Source organism: Sus scrofa, chromosome 15 (assembly GCF_000003025.6).
Source record: "Sus scrofa isolate TJ Tabasco breed Duroc chromosome 15, Sscrofa11.1, whole genome shotgun sequence".
Taxonomy (NCBI): Eukaryota; Metazoa; Chordata; class Mammalia; order Artiodactyla; family Suidae; genus Sus; species Sus scrofa.
In genome coordinates, this window is record NC_010457.5 from 99,671,735 (window position 1) to 99,687,507 (window position 15,773).

Below are 15,773 nucleotides of genomic sequence, written 5' to 3' on the forward strand. Positions count from 1 at the left end.
AAATGGTTATACCAATTTATACTCCTTCCAGCAGTGTAAGGTAGTTTCTGTTTCTTCTTCTTTTTTTTTTTTTTTTTTTTTTGATTGCTCCCAAAGCATGTGGAAATTAGCGGGCTGGGGATTGAACCCACACCACTGCAGGGATTCAAGCCACTGCAGTGGCAGATCCTTAACCCACCATGCCACAAGAGAACTCAGGAAGTTTGTTTCTTTACGTTAGATCTTTGCTTAACACCTGGTATTTTCAGATACTAATTTTTGCCTCTTAAGGTCTTGGTGCATTATCTCGATTATTAATAACCATATCACTGCTCAACCTGCTGTCTTGCTTATATCCTTTGTATAGTTGTCTGTGTAGTATTGGAGGTTTTTTGTATGATGTATTCTAGATACTGATTTTTTATATATATTGTTTACTTATACACATTGCAAATACCTTCTAGTGTACAACTTGTCATAAGTTTTGTTTATTGTGTACTTTATTGTCTAGGGTAATATTTAAATTATTTAGTTTAATTAAATGAATCAAAATTTCCTTTTAAAAAGGCTTGTGCTTTTTGCATCTCATCTAGAAAAAATCTTTCCCTATCCTAAAGTTATGATGTTCTCCTATATTTTATTCTAAAAGTTGTTAAGAATTTTATTTTTCTCATTTGGGTTTTTAATCCTCTTGGAATTGATACTCTGTGTGGTGTGAGGAAGAATAATTTTTTCACAATCAATATTGATTCTCTTTCTGATTTCCATTTTATTCCTGTGGTCTCTCTGTATGTATGGCCCTGTGCCATTTCTGTTATTTTAATTAATGTAACTTTATAAAAAAAAGTTTTTATCGTCTTGCCAATTTTATGAATTGTCTTTGGTGGTCCTTGGGTTTTTGCTCTCCCATGTGAAATTTTTTTTTTTTTTTTTTTTTTTGTCTTTTTCTAGGGCCGCACCCACGGCATATGGAGGTTCCTAGGCTAGGGGTCTAATTGGAGCTGTAGCTGCTGGCCTACACCACAGCCACAGCAATGTGGGATCCAAGCCATGTCTGCGACCTACACCACAGCTCATGGTAACGCTGGATCCTTAACCCACTGAGTGAGGCCAGGGATTGAACCTGCAACCTCATGGTTCCTAGTCAGATTTGTTCACCCCTGAGCCATGACGGGAACTCCCCATGTGAATCTTTGAATGAGATCATGTAGTCTCACCAAAATCAAACAGCTGCCAGGATCTTGATTGACACTGAATTAGATTTGTATATACACTTGGGAAGATGATTTATCTTATGCTATTTTTTCCTATTCATGTAGGTGATGTCTCCAGTTTTTGCTAGTTCTTCTTTACTGTCCTTCAGTAATGTCTTATAAATTTCTCCTTTTAATGGTCTTGTTCTGTTTATTTCCAGGAGCCTAATAATTTTTGTTTGTAATTCCATTTTCTGATTGGTTTTCACTGGAGAAAATTTGATTTTTAAAAGCTTTTTATTGAAATACAGTATATGTACAGAAAAGTACACAAAGTAAAAGTACAATGAATTATCACAAAGTAAACATATTTGTATAACCATTACTCAAGAAATCGAACATCACAACAATTTTCTATCTCAGTTATCACCCCCTGCCTTCTCTTGAAAAAGTAATCATTGTCTTGGTTTAGTTTTGGTTATTTTAAATTTTGTATAAATGGAATTTTGCCCTATGGCTTCTCTAGTGTTTGTTATCTTTTACTTAATCAAATATTTGTGAGAGTCATCTGTGTAAATGTATGAAGCTGTAATTTCGTTTTCATTACCATGTAGTTTTCCATTGTAAAATTGTTCTGTTTTATTTATCCATGCTACTGTTGATGGATATTTGGCCTTTTTCTCATTTTGAGCTGTGATAGATTGTGTGAACTTTCATGTTCATGTCTTTTTGCCCCCCTGTACATGTATTCTGTTGAGCACATATCCAGGAGTAGAATTGCTATGTGAGTAGATACACTTATGTTGACCTTTTGGCAAATACTGCTAAACAGTTTTCCAAAATATACCAGTCTGCAATCCCACCAGCAGTGTATACAAGTTCCAGTTAACTCCATATTCTTGCCTACATCTTTTACTATTTTTTTTCATTCTTATGGGTGTAGAATAGTATTCACTTGTGATTTTAATTTATATTCTTTGATGATTATTGAGAATATCAATAGATTTTTGAGGTTGAGAATCTTTTCATATGCATCTTAGTAATTGGACTATCCTTTTACAAAGTGCCTGTTGAAATTCCTTACCCATTTCTCCATTGAGTTGTCTCATACTATTTGTATTGATTTGTAGAAATTAATATATATATATATATATTTTTTTTTTTGGTCACACTCTCAGCATATAGGAGTTCCCAGGTTAGGCCTGAACCTGAGCTGCAGCTGTAACCTTTGCCACAACTGGGGCAATGCCACATCCTTAATCCACTGCTCTATGGTAGGAACTCCTATATATTCTTGACTAGTAACATTGTAGTGATCTCTGTCTGTGGTTGCTTTTTTGGTCTCATAATGATACCTCTTGATGAGATGAATAGAAATTTCTTTTAATGTAGTATATTTTATCTGACTTTCTTGTATAATGCACCATGTAGTTTATGTCCTATCTTGAAGGTCTTGAAACTAGTCCCCAAATAAATCTAGATCTGCACTGTCCAGTAGCCAGTAGCCACACGTAGCTATTGAGCATTTAAAATGTGACTAGTCTGAATTGAGATGTTCTATAAGGATAAAATACATGCCAGATTTCAAAGACATAGTATTAAAAAAGAATGTAGGAGTTCCCTTGTGGCCTAATGGTTAAGGATTTGGAATTATCCCTGCTGTGGCTCGGGTTCAGTCCCTGGCCTGGAAACTTAAACTTTTGTGTGTCATGGGTGTGGCCAAAAAAAAAAAAGAATGAATTTTTATTAATAATTTTTATATTAATTACTTCATGTTAAAATGTTAATATTTTAGATATAGTGGATTAAATAAAATACAGGATGAAGATGACTTTCACCTGTTTTAAAAAATTTTTTAAATTGCGTAATTGACTCACATCATATTTTCATATTCTAGAAGCATACTGTCCAATAGAGCTTTCTGTGATGATGGACATGTATGGACATGTTCTCTATCTACATTGTCTGGTATAGGAGCTGTGAGCTACATGTGGCTATTGAACATTTAAAAATGTAGGTGACTGAGAGGTGGAGTTTTTAATTAAATCTTTAGTTTAGGCAGCACAATTTTGGCCTCTTCATTACTTTAACATTTACTGGTTTAGGGAGGTTTATAATCCATCTAAAATTGATGTTTACATATGGTGTGAGGTAGGGGTCAGGTTTAAATAATTTATTTTTCTTCTTTATGAAAATCTAGTTGGTCAGGCACCAAGGAAGAGACTCTTTCTCTATCATTAGACTCTTTTGGTTTATTTATATTATCTTACACCAAATACCACACTGTCTTTAGTAACTGATAGATAAAAATGCTCCAATCTTGTTTTTTAAGAGTATCTTGGCCATTCTTGACCCTTCTTATATCCATATAAACATTAAAAATACTTCATTAATTTTCGTACTTCTGAGATTTTGATTGGGGTCATGTTGGGTCTTTATCTCATCCAGTCATGAACATGATAAGGCCATCTATTTATTTAGGTCCTTCATTTCTCTCAATAATATGTGATCCTTTTTTTATGAAAAGATCTTGATCATCTTTCATTAGATTTATTTCTAACCATTTGCTAAGATAAATGATAATTTTGTTCTAATTTCATTTTCTAATTATTTCAGGTATAGAGAATACAATTGATTTTAACTTACTGTCCTTATATCCAGCAATTGTACTAAATTTATTAATTCTTATAGGTTCTTACGGACTTTCTGCGTATTCAGTCCTGTCATTTGTGAATAATGACAGTTCCATTTCTTTCTGATTTTTACACATTTTATTATTGTATTTCATCTTACTGCCTTATTGTGCTGACCAGGACCTCAAGAACAGAGATCAGCAGTCTTTTTTGTAAAGGACTGATAGGAAGGAAGCCAACATTTCCTTTATAAGTGTGTATAGACTGTTAAGTATTGTGCTTTTAAAAGGAGTCAGAATAGTCTTGTGGGTAAGTTTTTAGCAAATTTATATTAATTCAAAGGGCTGTATACTCTTAACAAATTAAAATGGGCTATTTTTATAGAGAATTGGAGAAGGAAAGAACAGCTTAGCCATGAAAAAAGTGGGGTACAGCATTTACCTAGTGAATTGGCAACTCCTGGAAAGTTTATGTTCATTTCAAATGTGTGTAAGCATAACTAATGCTTGCTTTTCTTTCCCTTTAGGAGAAATAGAAATGAAGGTACATATGCACACAAAATTTTGCCTCATTTGTTTGCTGACATTTATTTTCCATCATTGCAACCATTGCCATGAAGAACATAACCATGGTTCTGAAGAACATCACAGACACCATCGTGGAATGACAGAATCGGAGTCAAGCAAATTTTCAGTGCTGGATGCTGAAAATGAAAAAAAGTATTATATTGAAAAACTTTTTGACCGTTATGGTGAAAATGGAAGATTATCCTTTTTTGGTCTGGAGAAACTTTTAACAAACTTGGGCCTTGGAGAGATAAAAGTAGTTGAGATTAATCATGAGGATCTTGGCCACGATCATGTTTCTCACTTAGATATTTTGGCAGTTCAAGAGGGAAAGCATTTTCACTCACATAATCACCAGCATTCCCATAATCATTTAAATTCAGAAAATCAAACTGTGACCAGTATATCAACAAAAAGAAACCATAAGTGTGATCCAGAGAAAGAGACGATTGAACTGTCTGTCAAATCTGATGATAAACATATATATGACCGTAATCATCGCCTATGTCATCACCATTGTTTGCGTCATCACCTCGATCATAACACTACTCGCCATTTTCCTAATGATTCCATTACTCACAGTGAGCGTGGGGAGCCTAGCCATGAACCTTCAACAGAGACCAATAAAACACAGGAGCAATCTGAAAGTAAGATGAAAGGAAAGAGGAAGAGAAAAGGGAAGAAAAGTAATGAAAATTCTGAGGTTATTACACCAGGTTTTCCCCCTAACATTGATCAGGGCGAACAGTATGAGCATAATCGGGTCCACAAACCTGATCGTGTACATAACCCAGGCCATTCTCATGTACGTCTTCCAGAACATAATGGTCATGATCCTGGTCATGGACACCAAGATCTTGATCCTGATAATGAAGGTGAACTTCGACATACTAGAAAGAGAGAAGCACCGCATGTTAAAAAAAGTGCAATTTATTCAGCTGCTAGTCACAAAGATCATAATGAAGATGACCGGCAACATGAGGTAAGCAGAACAAGGTGGTTGCTCTGTAATTCTCAGGTGATTGTGGAATATCTTTAGATAAAAAAGAGAATAAGAGGAATAGACAACCATATTCAAACTTATTTCCAGTTACAAAATACATTAAGGAATAAAAATCAGATTAAAGATTTTTTTGTGTGTCTTCTTTTTTTTTTGTCATTTTTTGCCATTTTTTGGGCTGCTCTTGCGGCATATGGAGGTTCCCAGGCTAGGGGTCGAATCAGAGCTGTAGCTGCTGGCCTACGCCAGAGCCACAGCAACTCGGAATCCCAGCTGCATCTGCGACCTGCACCACAGCGCACGGCAACGCAGGATCGTTAACCCACTGAGCAAGGACAGGGATCGAACCCGCAACCTCATGGTTCCTAGTCGGATTCGTTAACCACTGTGCCACGACGGGAACTCCTGTGTGTCTTTTTTTTTTTTTTTGTCATTTTAGGGCTGCACTTTCGGCATATGGAGGTTCCTAGGCTAGGGGTCTAATTGGAGCTGTTGCACCAGCCTATGGCAGAGCCGCAGCAACATCAGATCTGAGCCTCGACTATGACCTACACTATAGCTCATGGCAATGCTGGCTCCTTAACCCACTGAGCGAGTCCAGGGATTGAACCCGTAATCATGGTTCCTAGTCGGATTCGTTTCTGCTGCGCCATGATGGGAACTACAGATTAAAGATTTTTATCTGGATTTCTTACTTGCATTGTTGATTCTCAAATTTGGGTTCCTTCAAATATAAATGTTTAAAAGTTGTTAGACAATCTGGCGTTGCCATGAGCTGTGGTGTAGGTTGCAGACTTGGCTGGGATCCCGCGTTGCTGTGGCTCTGGCATTGGCTGGTGGCTACAGCTCAGATTAGACCCCTAGCCTGGCTCCATATGCCGTGGGAGCCGCCCAAGAAATGGCAAAAAGACCAAAAAAAAAAAAAAAAAAAAAAAAAAGTTGTTAGAAAATGTATTCTTCATTTTCATTCTTTATTATATTGCTTAAGACTTGTTTTGACTTCCCAAGTTAGTTTACATGTTAGTGTTAGTTGGTTTCTAGATATTTGAAAATTGAAGCCTTTTTTTGTTGTTCAGCCTCTTTTCTTGGGAAGTGATTACACAGTTTCTTTTCCGTTATTGTTAATTTATTAAGAATGGAATACTTCCCAGTCATTGATCTAGGTCCATTGTCAGGTATTTTGCACATGTTTAATAGGTTTGTTTTCTCTGTCACATTATCATAGGACATACATTCTCATGAACTTTCTCATGCTTCAGACAGATGTACAGTGAATGCAAAAAGATACTATAAAATAGGAAACTCATAGTATTTCGATTGTTCTGTTTTTCTAAAATTTTTATCATTTTTGAATACTTTCGTATTTGATTTCTCTTGATTTTTTTTGTCTTTCTTGATTTTTTTGTCTTTCTTGATTTTTAAAAAACTATTCACTTTAAAAACATTTATTTTTGTTTAATTAAAAGTATATCAAATAATTCTTATTTTTAGCTCTCATTTCAAGTTTAGAAAAGGTGGTTGAATTTGTTTATATTGTTGAGTTGTTTTTTTTGTGTGTGTAAAAAGCAGCACCATCTAATGTGGAAAATGACCTCAACCTTTATTGTTTCTGTCTCTGGTTTGTTTTTTTTTGGGGGGGGTCTTTTTAGGGCCACATTCACAGCATATGGAAGTTTCCAGGCTAGGGGTTGAATCGGAGCTCTAACTGCCAGCCTGCACCACAGCCACAGCAACACAGGATCCAAGCCTCCTTTGCGACCTACACTGCAGCTGGCAGCAATACCAGAACCTTAACCCACTGAGCGGGGCCAGGGTTTGAACCCACATCCTCATGGATACTAGTCAGGTTCGTTACCACTTAGCCATAGCAGGAACTCCTCTGTCTCTGTTATTGAAGTGTGTAAATATCTTTGTTTCTTTACTGGATAAATCATGAGGTATTCAGTTTTTAGCAAATTTTAAATTTTTTGTGTACTTTTAAAGAAATACACAAATTTGTTTTTATGGGTAATATCCCAGAGTCTTCTGTTAATAATAACTGGACATTGTCATTAATGTTTACTCTTTGTATTCTGTTTTTGGGGTCTGTATCATCAGACTTGTTATTTTGTATCCTCATAGGCTTGATGCGTGTTGGGAATTTTTTCAGAATTTCTGGAAATGGTCAATGCATTGAATAGGGTAGAACCTCATGATAAGACTGAGAAAAAAATAGTTTTTTTGGTATGTTGTTACTTGTTTTCTTCTTTGTTTTGTTATATTTAGTACTTAAAGTACCGGTGGATGAAGCTGCCTTTTTGAATCTGTAAGTTTTAGCATTGGGCTGGAATTCCCCTATGTGTTATTCTTTTGGGGTATCGTAGGTAGTGAAAATGTCTATGTTCCGTTATTTTAATATAAAGTTATTAAAGTAGTCTTAAGTGTATTTAACACTCTTTCACAAATAAGACTCTTGAGTGATTAATAATTGTACTTGGTCTAGGGAAGTGATTTTTTTTTTTTTTTTTTTTTCTCATTAAAACTCTTGGGAATGGAATTCCTGTTGTGGCTCAGTGGAAACAAATCTGACTAGTATCCATGAGGACACAGGTTCAATCCCCTGGCCTTGCTTAGTGGGTTAAGGATCTGATGTTGTCATGAGCTATGGTGTAGGTTGCAGATGTGGCTCAGATCTAGAGTTGCTGTGGTGTAGGCCAGCAGCTGCAGCTCTGAATCAACCCCTAGCCTGGGAACTTCCATACACTTCAGGTGTGGCCCTAAAAAGACCAAAAAAAAAAAAAAAAAATAAGGACAATTCTTGGGAATGTAGTTGTAAGTCATTCTTATAGATGACAGAAAGTCAACTTTTGTATGTTGCAGTGGAAAAATGGTTAAAATCCATAAAAAATTTTGGATAATCAAGTTGAATTTATTCCTATCATAAATTTCCGTCAAATCATTCTTTGTAGTAGATATTAGCCTATTACAGATTATTTTCAAATACAATGTAGAATATATTTTACTATTCATTAATTTCCTTTTCTACATAACCTTAAAGCACTCTTATTTAATATGTTTTATCAATTTCGTTGCAGTGTTTGAACGTCACTCAGTTGTTAAAATACTATGGTCATGGTGCCAACTCTCCAATCTCACCTGATCTATTTACATACCTTTGCCCTGCTTTATTATATCAAATCGACAGCAGACTTTGTATTGAGCATTTTGACAAACTTTTAGTTGAAGATATAAATAAGGATAAAAATCTGGTTCCTGAAGATAAGGCAAATATAGGGGCATCAGGTAAGAAAGATTTAAGTTCTTTCTCCTCCAAAATGTCTCTCTACTTATTTTATTTAATATAGTTGAATTAGAAAGTAATTCCAAATGATTGCCTTCCTTTTGGTGACTTCCAGTATGTTTTAATCAGGTTTAGCTATGTATGTTTAGAAAAGATCGGGGAAGGGCAGGAGGCTCACTACTGTTTACATCTCTTCTGGCAATATGGAGGAATGAATTGCTACGGATGGAGAACTAATAGATTAGAAAGGAAATACAGGTTTGTGATAGATTCTTGATGGGCAGATATTAATAAGGGGGCCCTTAATTAAAGTTATTTGATGTTATAATTAACTTTTAGCATAATTGAGGAGCTCTGGTGAAAAGCTAAGATTATTAAGTTTTTAAGGAAGTAAAAAGAGAAGCCATTGTAGTTAAACTGTGGGAATCTCTCAGAAATGCCAGTGATTGGCACATGAACTTCATCATGGGACTTCTAGAGAGTAAAACCAAAGCTATTTTTAATCTTCTCTTTAGGTTCTTTTTCGTCATATTCAGTTGGCCAGATTGTTCCCTCTTGATGTTTACAGGTACTTCCCACCTAATATTTCTGGAGCTTCTACTCCACATGAAGTTTATACCTCTTCTTGAATTCCAAATGCCATTCCAGTTCATTCTTTTGATAAAATCTGAAAATCTTTGATTTTTTTCCTCATATACTTTTTTGTTTTCATTTCCTATTTTCCCTTATATAATCAGTTGGGTTATAAAAATCTTCCAACTCTATCCACCCTGTTATAATTTTAGTTCAGATACTCCTCATTCTTAACTGAATTGTTGAAATAACTTCATAACCTTCCCTGCTTATTTTTTTTTCTTCCCTTGCAGGTCATGCTTAGCACTTAAGCTAGTTTTATTTTTCCAAAGTACAAATGAGATTCTCTGACATGTTTTTTTCCTTCTTGGTGAAAGCCAGCATTCCTTAATGTACATATTTTTCTTTCATTTATTAACAAACATATTTCAGGCACTGTTGTAAACTCAACTCATTTACTCCTCACAACAGTCCTAACAGGTGGAAAATGTTACCCCTAATAACTTTCCCAAGGTCTCAGAGCTAGTGCGTAATGGTGGTAGGGTTCAATATTGGGAAGTTTAACTATTTTGCTATCTGTGTGCAGAGTGTTTTACATTTTATCATCACTAAACTTTAATAATAATTATTGAATAGTTATGGGAAGGAGCTATTATATGATTCTTCTTTTACAGATAAGGAAGCAGAGGTATAAGAATGTTTAGTAACTTCCCCACAATTCCTAGGCCTAATAAATGATAAAACCCACTAAGCCTCGGGGAGTTCCTGTCGTGGCTCAGTGGTTAACGAATCCGACTAGGAACCATGAGGTTGTGGGTTCGATCCTTGGCCCTGCGCAGTGGGTTAAGGATCTGGCGTTGCCGTGAGCTGTGGTGTAGATTGCAGATGCAGCTCAGATCCTGTGTTGCTGTGGTTCTGGTGTAGGCCAGCGGCTACAGCTCCAATTCAGCCCCTAGCCTGGGAACCTCCATATGCCACAGGAGCGGCCCAAGAAATGGCAAAAAGACAAAAAGACAAAAAAACCCCCAAAACCCCAGCAAGCCTGAGGCTTGATAAAAATTCTGGGCAATCACTATGTTGTTACTTTCCAAATTTAGGTAATTCTGGTATCACCATTATGATTTTAGCCATATCTTTACACTATTTAATATTTTTCATTAGATCTCTTTAATATTTTTCTTTACTTTTTTAAACTTTGTGAGCAGTAATATCTAGGAGAACATGGATTTAATGTGATAGTTATTTTTTTTCCTCATGTTTTAGGATACTTCATTATACTATGTTCTTAAAAATTGAGTATTGTGTTTTGTTCCTCAATCAGGGTTTCCAGAATGTGATCCATGCCTACCTACCTTTCCATCCTTATCCCCCACCATTCATTTTTTCCCTCCTAGCTCTCTAGTCATAACAAACTCTTGACAATACATTATGCTGGCTCTCCCTCATTCCTTTCTGCCTTTTCACATTCTAAACCTCTCTATTTGACTGACTACTGTGATCCCTCAAAGGTTCAGCTCAAGGATTAGCCTCTCTGGGATAACTTACGGACCATCCGAGGCCTAGTTAAGTCCCCTACCTTGATATCCTCTAGATAGCTCCATCATGGTGTAGAGTTTGGCGACATTAATAATCGGATTGGTTATCTGTTTTTGTTTGACTTTAGTTGCTTAAAGGAAGTGACTGGGTCTTTCAGCATCCCTAGTGCCTAAGATAAAGGGTACTTTGGACAAAAAGTAAGCACTCATGTATTGATTGAATGAATAATTGCTTAATATTAGTCTCTAAGCTTTTGATAATAACCCAGGAAGAATACTTGTCAGTCAGCCTAGTGTACTTTGATAATACAGTGTTCTCAGAATGAGTGATATTTCATCCACTTCATCATGTGCAAAATCATGATGAATGCAGTTCTGGTTAAAATGCCCAAGATGTAGAGGCGCTCTTGCATAGTAATTATAATGACTAAAATGATGTTTATGAGTATGGGCTGAAAACAGAATTCTGATAAAATAGATAAATGATTGAAAGCAGCATTTAAAAATTTTTGATAGTGTAGTAATAAGGTAGACATGTTTAAGAATATCATGTTCTAGTAAAAGAGTTTTATTTGAGATAGACATATTCTTTAAACCTTAATAGAGTACACATTAAAAGAATTGCTTTCATACATAACTGAGTCTCCTAGATTCCTACATACTCTTGGTTAATTTCTTTGCAATAGGAAAATGACTTCAGAATAGATAAATTAATCATAATAGCCTTTATTGGAACCTTACCACAATACTTTTACAAGAATTATTTAATTTGTTACATCCATGAGCTAGGCACTTTTATTTACTTCTCTTTGCCGAGGAAATGAGGCTTTGAGAAGTTAATTAACATGCCCAAGGTCACATAGCTGCCAGGTAACTAGAGTAGTCTCCTCTGTCTAAAGCCTTTACTACCACTGTTCTCTCATGTGGTGTGCTCTACTGCTTCTTGTTAGAAAGTTTCTTAAGTATGCTTTGCTAGAATGTAAGTGACAAGGAGATAAGGAGAGCTATGTGTAGTTATTTTTACTAGTGCTTTGATAGATAAGGCAAACATATACAGGAAAGTGGTTAGAAGTAAATATTAATGTAAGTAAGTATTGCTATAAATAAAGATTAGTAATTAAAAAAAGCAAAATCCAAGAATAGTCTAGTAGACAAGCTGGGTTTGGTCTAGTAAGATCTGGAAAGTCAGAGAAAGTGAGTCCACACACCAGACTTGAGTGATGATCTTTGGATGGATAAAATATGTCCCTTTCTTGGCTTCTTCTTGCTCACTGATCTTTGTAGATGAGTAAGCACCTTGAGAGCCACAATCTCTCTCAGGTGCTTACAAACTCTCACTGTGGCAGGAGAAAAGGGGAAGCTAGGTCTAAGATTATTTAGCTTAATTAAAAATAAAATATATTTGTTCTTTTAAAAATGGAGACAAGATTGTGGCTTCTAGAGTTAAAACTAAATAGCCTTTTCTATTTTTAAGGTTTCTAAAAAGCTAGTTCTTTGTTTTCAACTGTGGATTATGACTTAGAGTTGTCTGTGTTGTAATGTTTACATAATCTATATATTTTATAAACAAAACTGTTGACAGATGCTTGACTATAGTAACATTGAAAATTACAGTTTATTCAATCTGAAAAGCCTTAGAGGAAATTATACTTGTTTTGAAAGCAAATATATTACTAATAGTGAATATTGATTTGTTGTTTGCAGGTGGTTATTAGTGTCAGAAATGAAGCTTGAATTAATTGTCCTGATAGATGTTTATAATTGTTAGAGAGAATGTCCTGCTAGTAATTATTTTTAATGACAGCTGCACCATTAAGAAAGGTTAACTTGTTCTGTGTAAATCTCCCATAGTGACATAGCTACTACCTCATTAACTGTTCGAAGACCGCTGTAAACCAAATATGCTATATACTGTGTAAGGTAGAAATCGTTTGTTTCACAAGATTGGTTCATTTGGTCATAGAGTTGACCCTAGCTTAATTACCAAGGGGGGGTTGTGAATAGGCCGCTAAGCATTTTCTGCCAATTAAAATGCTGAAACGGTGTAGAAAACTGCCGTCTTGCACATGCTTTGAACCAAGTTAATTAGAAAGTTTCCACAAATGAGCGCTTCTTTTTAAAAGAATGCATTTTCTCTCTAGATAATGAGAAAGGGAGTTGGTGAATAACTAAGCTTGAAGACCTTTAACATTTTAAGCGACCTAATTTGCAGAATAAGTGTAGCTTGTTTCAGACATTTAGTGTTTTTTATTGCGTAAGGTATATCGGGTACAAATAAAGAAAACATTTGCTGGTTGTATTTAATAGTTTTCATAGTTTCGTATAAGTTTTATAAGAGGTGCCTTTAATTATTTGTTTATTGTTGTTATTTTGGGTTTTTTGCTTTATACCAAACAAATTGTGATTGAAAAAGCACAGTAATTTGTTTAGAAATAAAGAACAGTTTTATTACCTGAATTGCTTTTTTGTACACCTAGGAAATTATGATAGAGTTCATGTGAGCTTTACATGTAAATGTTATTAATTCTAAAAATAAGTATTTAAATAGGATGGAAAGGTGTTTCAAGTGCAGTAAATTCAAAACAAATTTACTTCTCATAGATTAGAGGAATTGTAATTTTCCTTAAAGAATATTTCTAAATTGTTAGGAAACTGTCTCTTAAATTTTTAGTGCTAGAAAGCTAAAAATAATGTTAAAAATTAACAAGAAATCAGCCTAAGAAAACATGTATCTATAATAACACACACTTACGGAATAGTATGGCTGTTTTGCTAATGAAACAGTTGTGATAAAATAGTTATAATCTAGAAAATATGTAGAAAATTTATCTGAAAAGGGAAATCCAGCTCTTTTTTTTTCTGGACACTGACAAAAGTAACAGTTTATGTTAGATGGGATATAAATTCTTTAAATTAATTTGCCTTATTATATATATTTGTGATGACATAGAAATAAGTATAAATATATTCTGATAATTTTGTGTAGTTACAGGTTGTTTTATAATAATCTTTTGTCCCTTTTCCTCTATCCTAATTAGCTCAAATATTGAAAGAGTGATTGCTATTTGGATTAATAAAAGTAGGAAGAAATACTAACTACTTGGATTAATAAAAGTAGGAAGAAATATTTTTCTTATAGATCCCCTTTTATGTGAAGCCACCTCTATGAGATTAATGCATAAGTGATAAATCATTTGGCCAAGAATTCTCTGAAAATAGTATGATTTACTGGAGAAAACAGTGGATTAAGAGAGGACTTTGGGTTTAGTTTTGAATTTGCCATTTTAGCTAGCAATTTTTTTTATGGTTAAAATATATATATAAAATATATATAGCATAAAATGTGCTGTCTTAACCATTGAAGTGTACAGTCAGTGGCATTTATACAGTCACAATTTTTCACACTTTTTTTTTTTTTAATCACCACCCCAGATAGAAACTGTGTAATCATTAAGCAACAACTCCTCATTTACCCCCAGCCCCTGGTAACTTCTAATCTTCTAATCTTCCTTTTGTCTCTATGAATTTCATTATTCTAGATAGTGCATATATATGTGAAATCAAAGTATTTGTCTTTGTGTCTGGTTTATTTTTAAATACTCAGCATGTTTTTTTTATTTTACTTTTAAAAAATTAAAATATAGTTGATTTACAATGTTGTACAAGTTTTTGCTTTTTAGCAAAGTGACTCATATATACATATATACACATATACACATACATACATGTATGTATATATACATAAATAGTTATAACTATGCATATGTAGTTAATACACACACACACATTCTTTTTTTTTTTTTTTGTCTTTTTGTTGTTGTTGTTGTTGTTGCTATTTCTTGGGCCGCTCCCGCGGCATATGGAGGTTCCCGGGCTAGGGGTTGAATCGGAGCTGTAGCCACCGGCCTACACCAGAGCCACAGCAATGCGGGATCCGAGCCGAGTCTGCAACCTACACCACAGCTCATGGCAACGCCGGATCGTTAACCCACTGAGCAAGGGCAGGGACCGAACCCGTAACCTCATGGTTCCTAGTCGGATTCGTTAACCACTGCGCCACGATGGGAACTCCACACATTCTTTTTAATATTCTTTTCCATCATGGTTTATCCCAGAAGATTGGATACAGTTCCCTGTACTTTCAGTAGGATCTCATTGCTAGTTATTGCTTTTAATAGTTTGCATCTACCAACCCCAAACTCTTAGTCTAGTCCTCTCCCTCCCTTCTCCCCCATCAGTAACCACAAATCTCTTCTCCATGTCTGTGACTCTGTCTCTGTTTTGTAGATGGGTTAATTTGTGCCATATTTTAGATTCCACCTGTAATGATATCATAGGGTGTTTGTCTTTCTCTTTCTGACCTACTTTACTTAGTATGAGAATCTCTAGTTACATCTATGTTGCTGTACATGGCATTACTTGTTCTTTTTAACGGCTGAGTAGTATTCCATTATATATATGTGCCACATCTTCTTAATCCATTTATCTGTTGATGGACATTCAGGTGTTTCCATGTCTTGGCTTTTGTAAATGGTGCTGCAGTGAACATTGGGGTGCATGTATCTTTTTGAATTGTAGTTTTGTCTGGATATATACTCAGTGGGATTGCTGGATCATGCGGTAATTCTGCTTTTAGTTTTCTGAAGTTCATCTATGTTGTAGATGTATCAGAACTTCATTCCTTCTTTAGCTGAATAATATTCCATTGAATGTATATAGCACATTTTATAAACCCATTCATTCACTGATGGACAGTTGGCTATTGTGAATAATGCTGTAATGAACACAGGCATACAAGTATCTGAGTCTCTGCTTTCAGTTCTTTGGGGTATAGACCTAGAGGGAATTCCTGAGTCATATGGTAATTCTGTTTAGCTTTTTCAGGAACTACCTAATTTTTTCTAATGGCTGTGCATTTTATTTTCCCTCCAGAAACATAAGAGGTTTCCAATTTCTCCATATCTTTGCCAACATACGTTTTTCATTTTTTTAAACAGCCATCCTAATAGGTGTG

General features: G+C 35.0%; 1 protein-coding gene across 9 annotated transcripts in view; it reads left to right on the forward strand.

Moving 5' to 3' along the window:
• Positions 1 to 15,773, forward strand: part of SLC39A10 (solute carrier family 39 member 10) — a 139,792-nt gene that overhangs the window by 86,905 nt on the left and 37,114 nt on the right. For 8 of the 9 annotated variants that reach the window (XM_021075818.1, XM_021075822.1, XM_021075824.1 and 5 more), the window contains 2 exons: positions 4,332 to 5,353; positions 8,446 to 8,653. In XM_021075818.1, the coding sequence (XP_020931477.1) occupies positions 4,343 to 5,353; positions 8,446 to 8,653 (1,219 nt within the window). In that variant the 5' untranslated portion in view covers positions 4,332 to 4,342. Of the gene's footprint in view, positions 1 to 4,331; positions 5,354 to 8,445; positions 8,654 to 15,773 lie in introns of those variants that run through there. The other variant, XM_021075820.1, reaches the window with a different exon arrangement.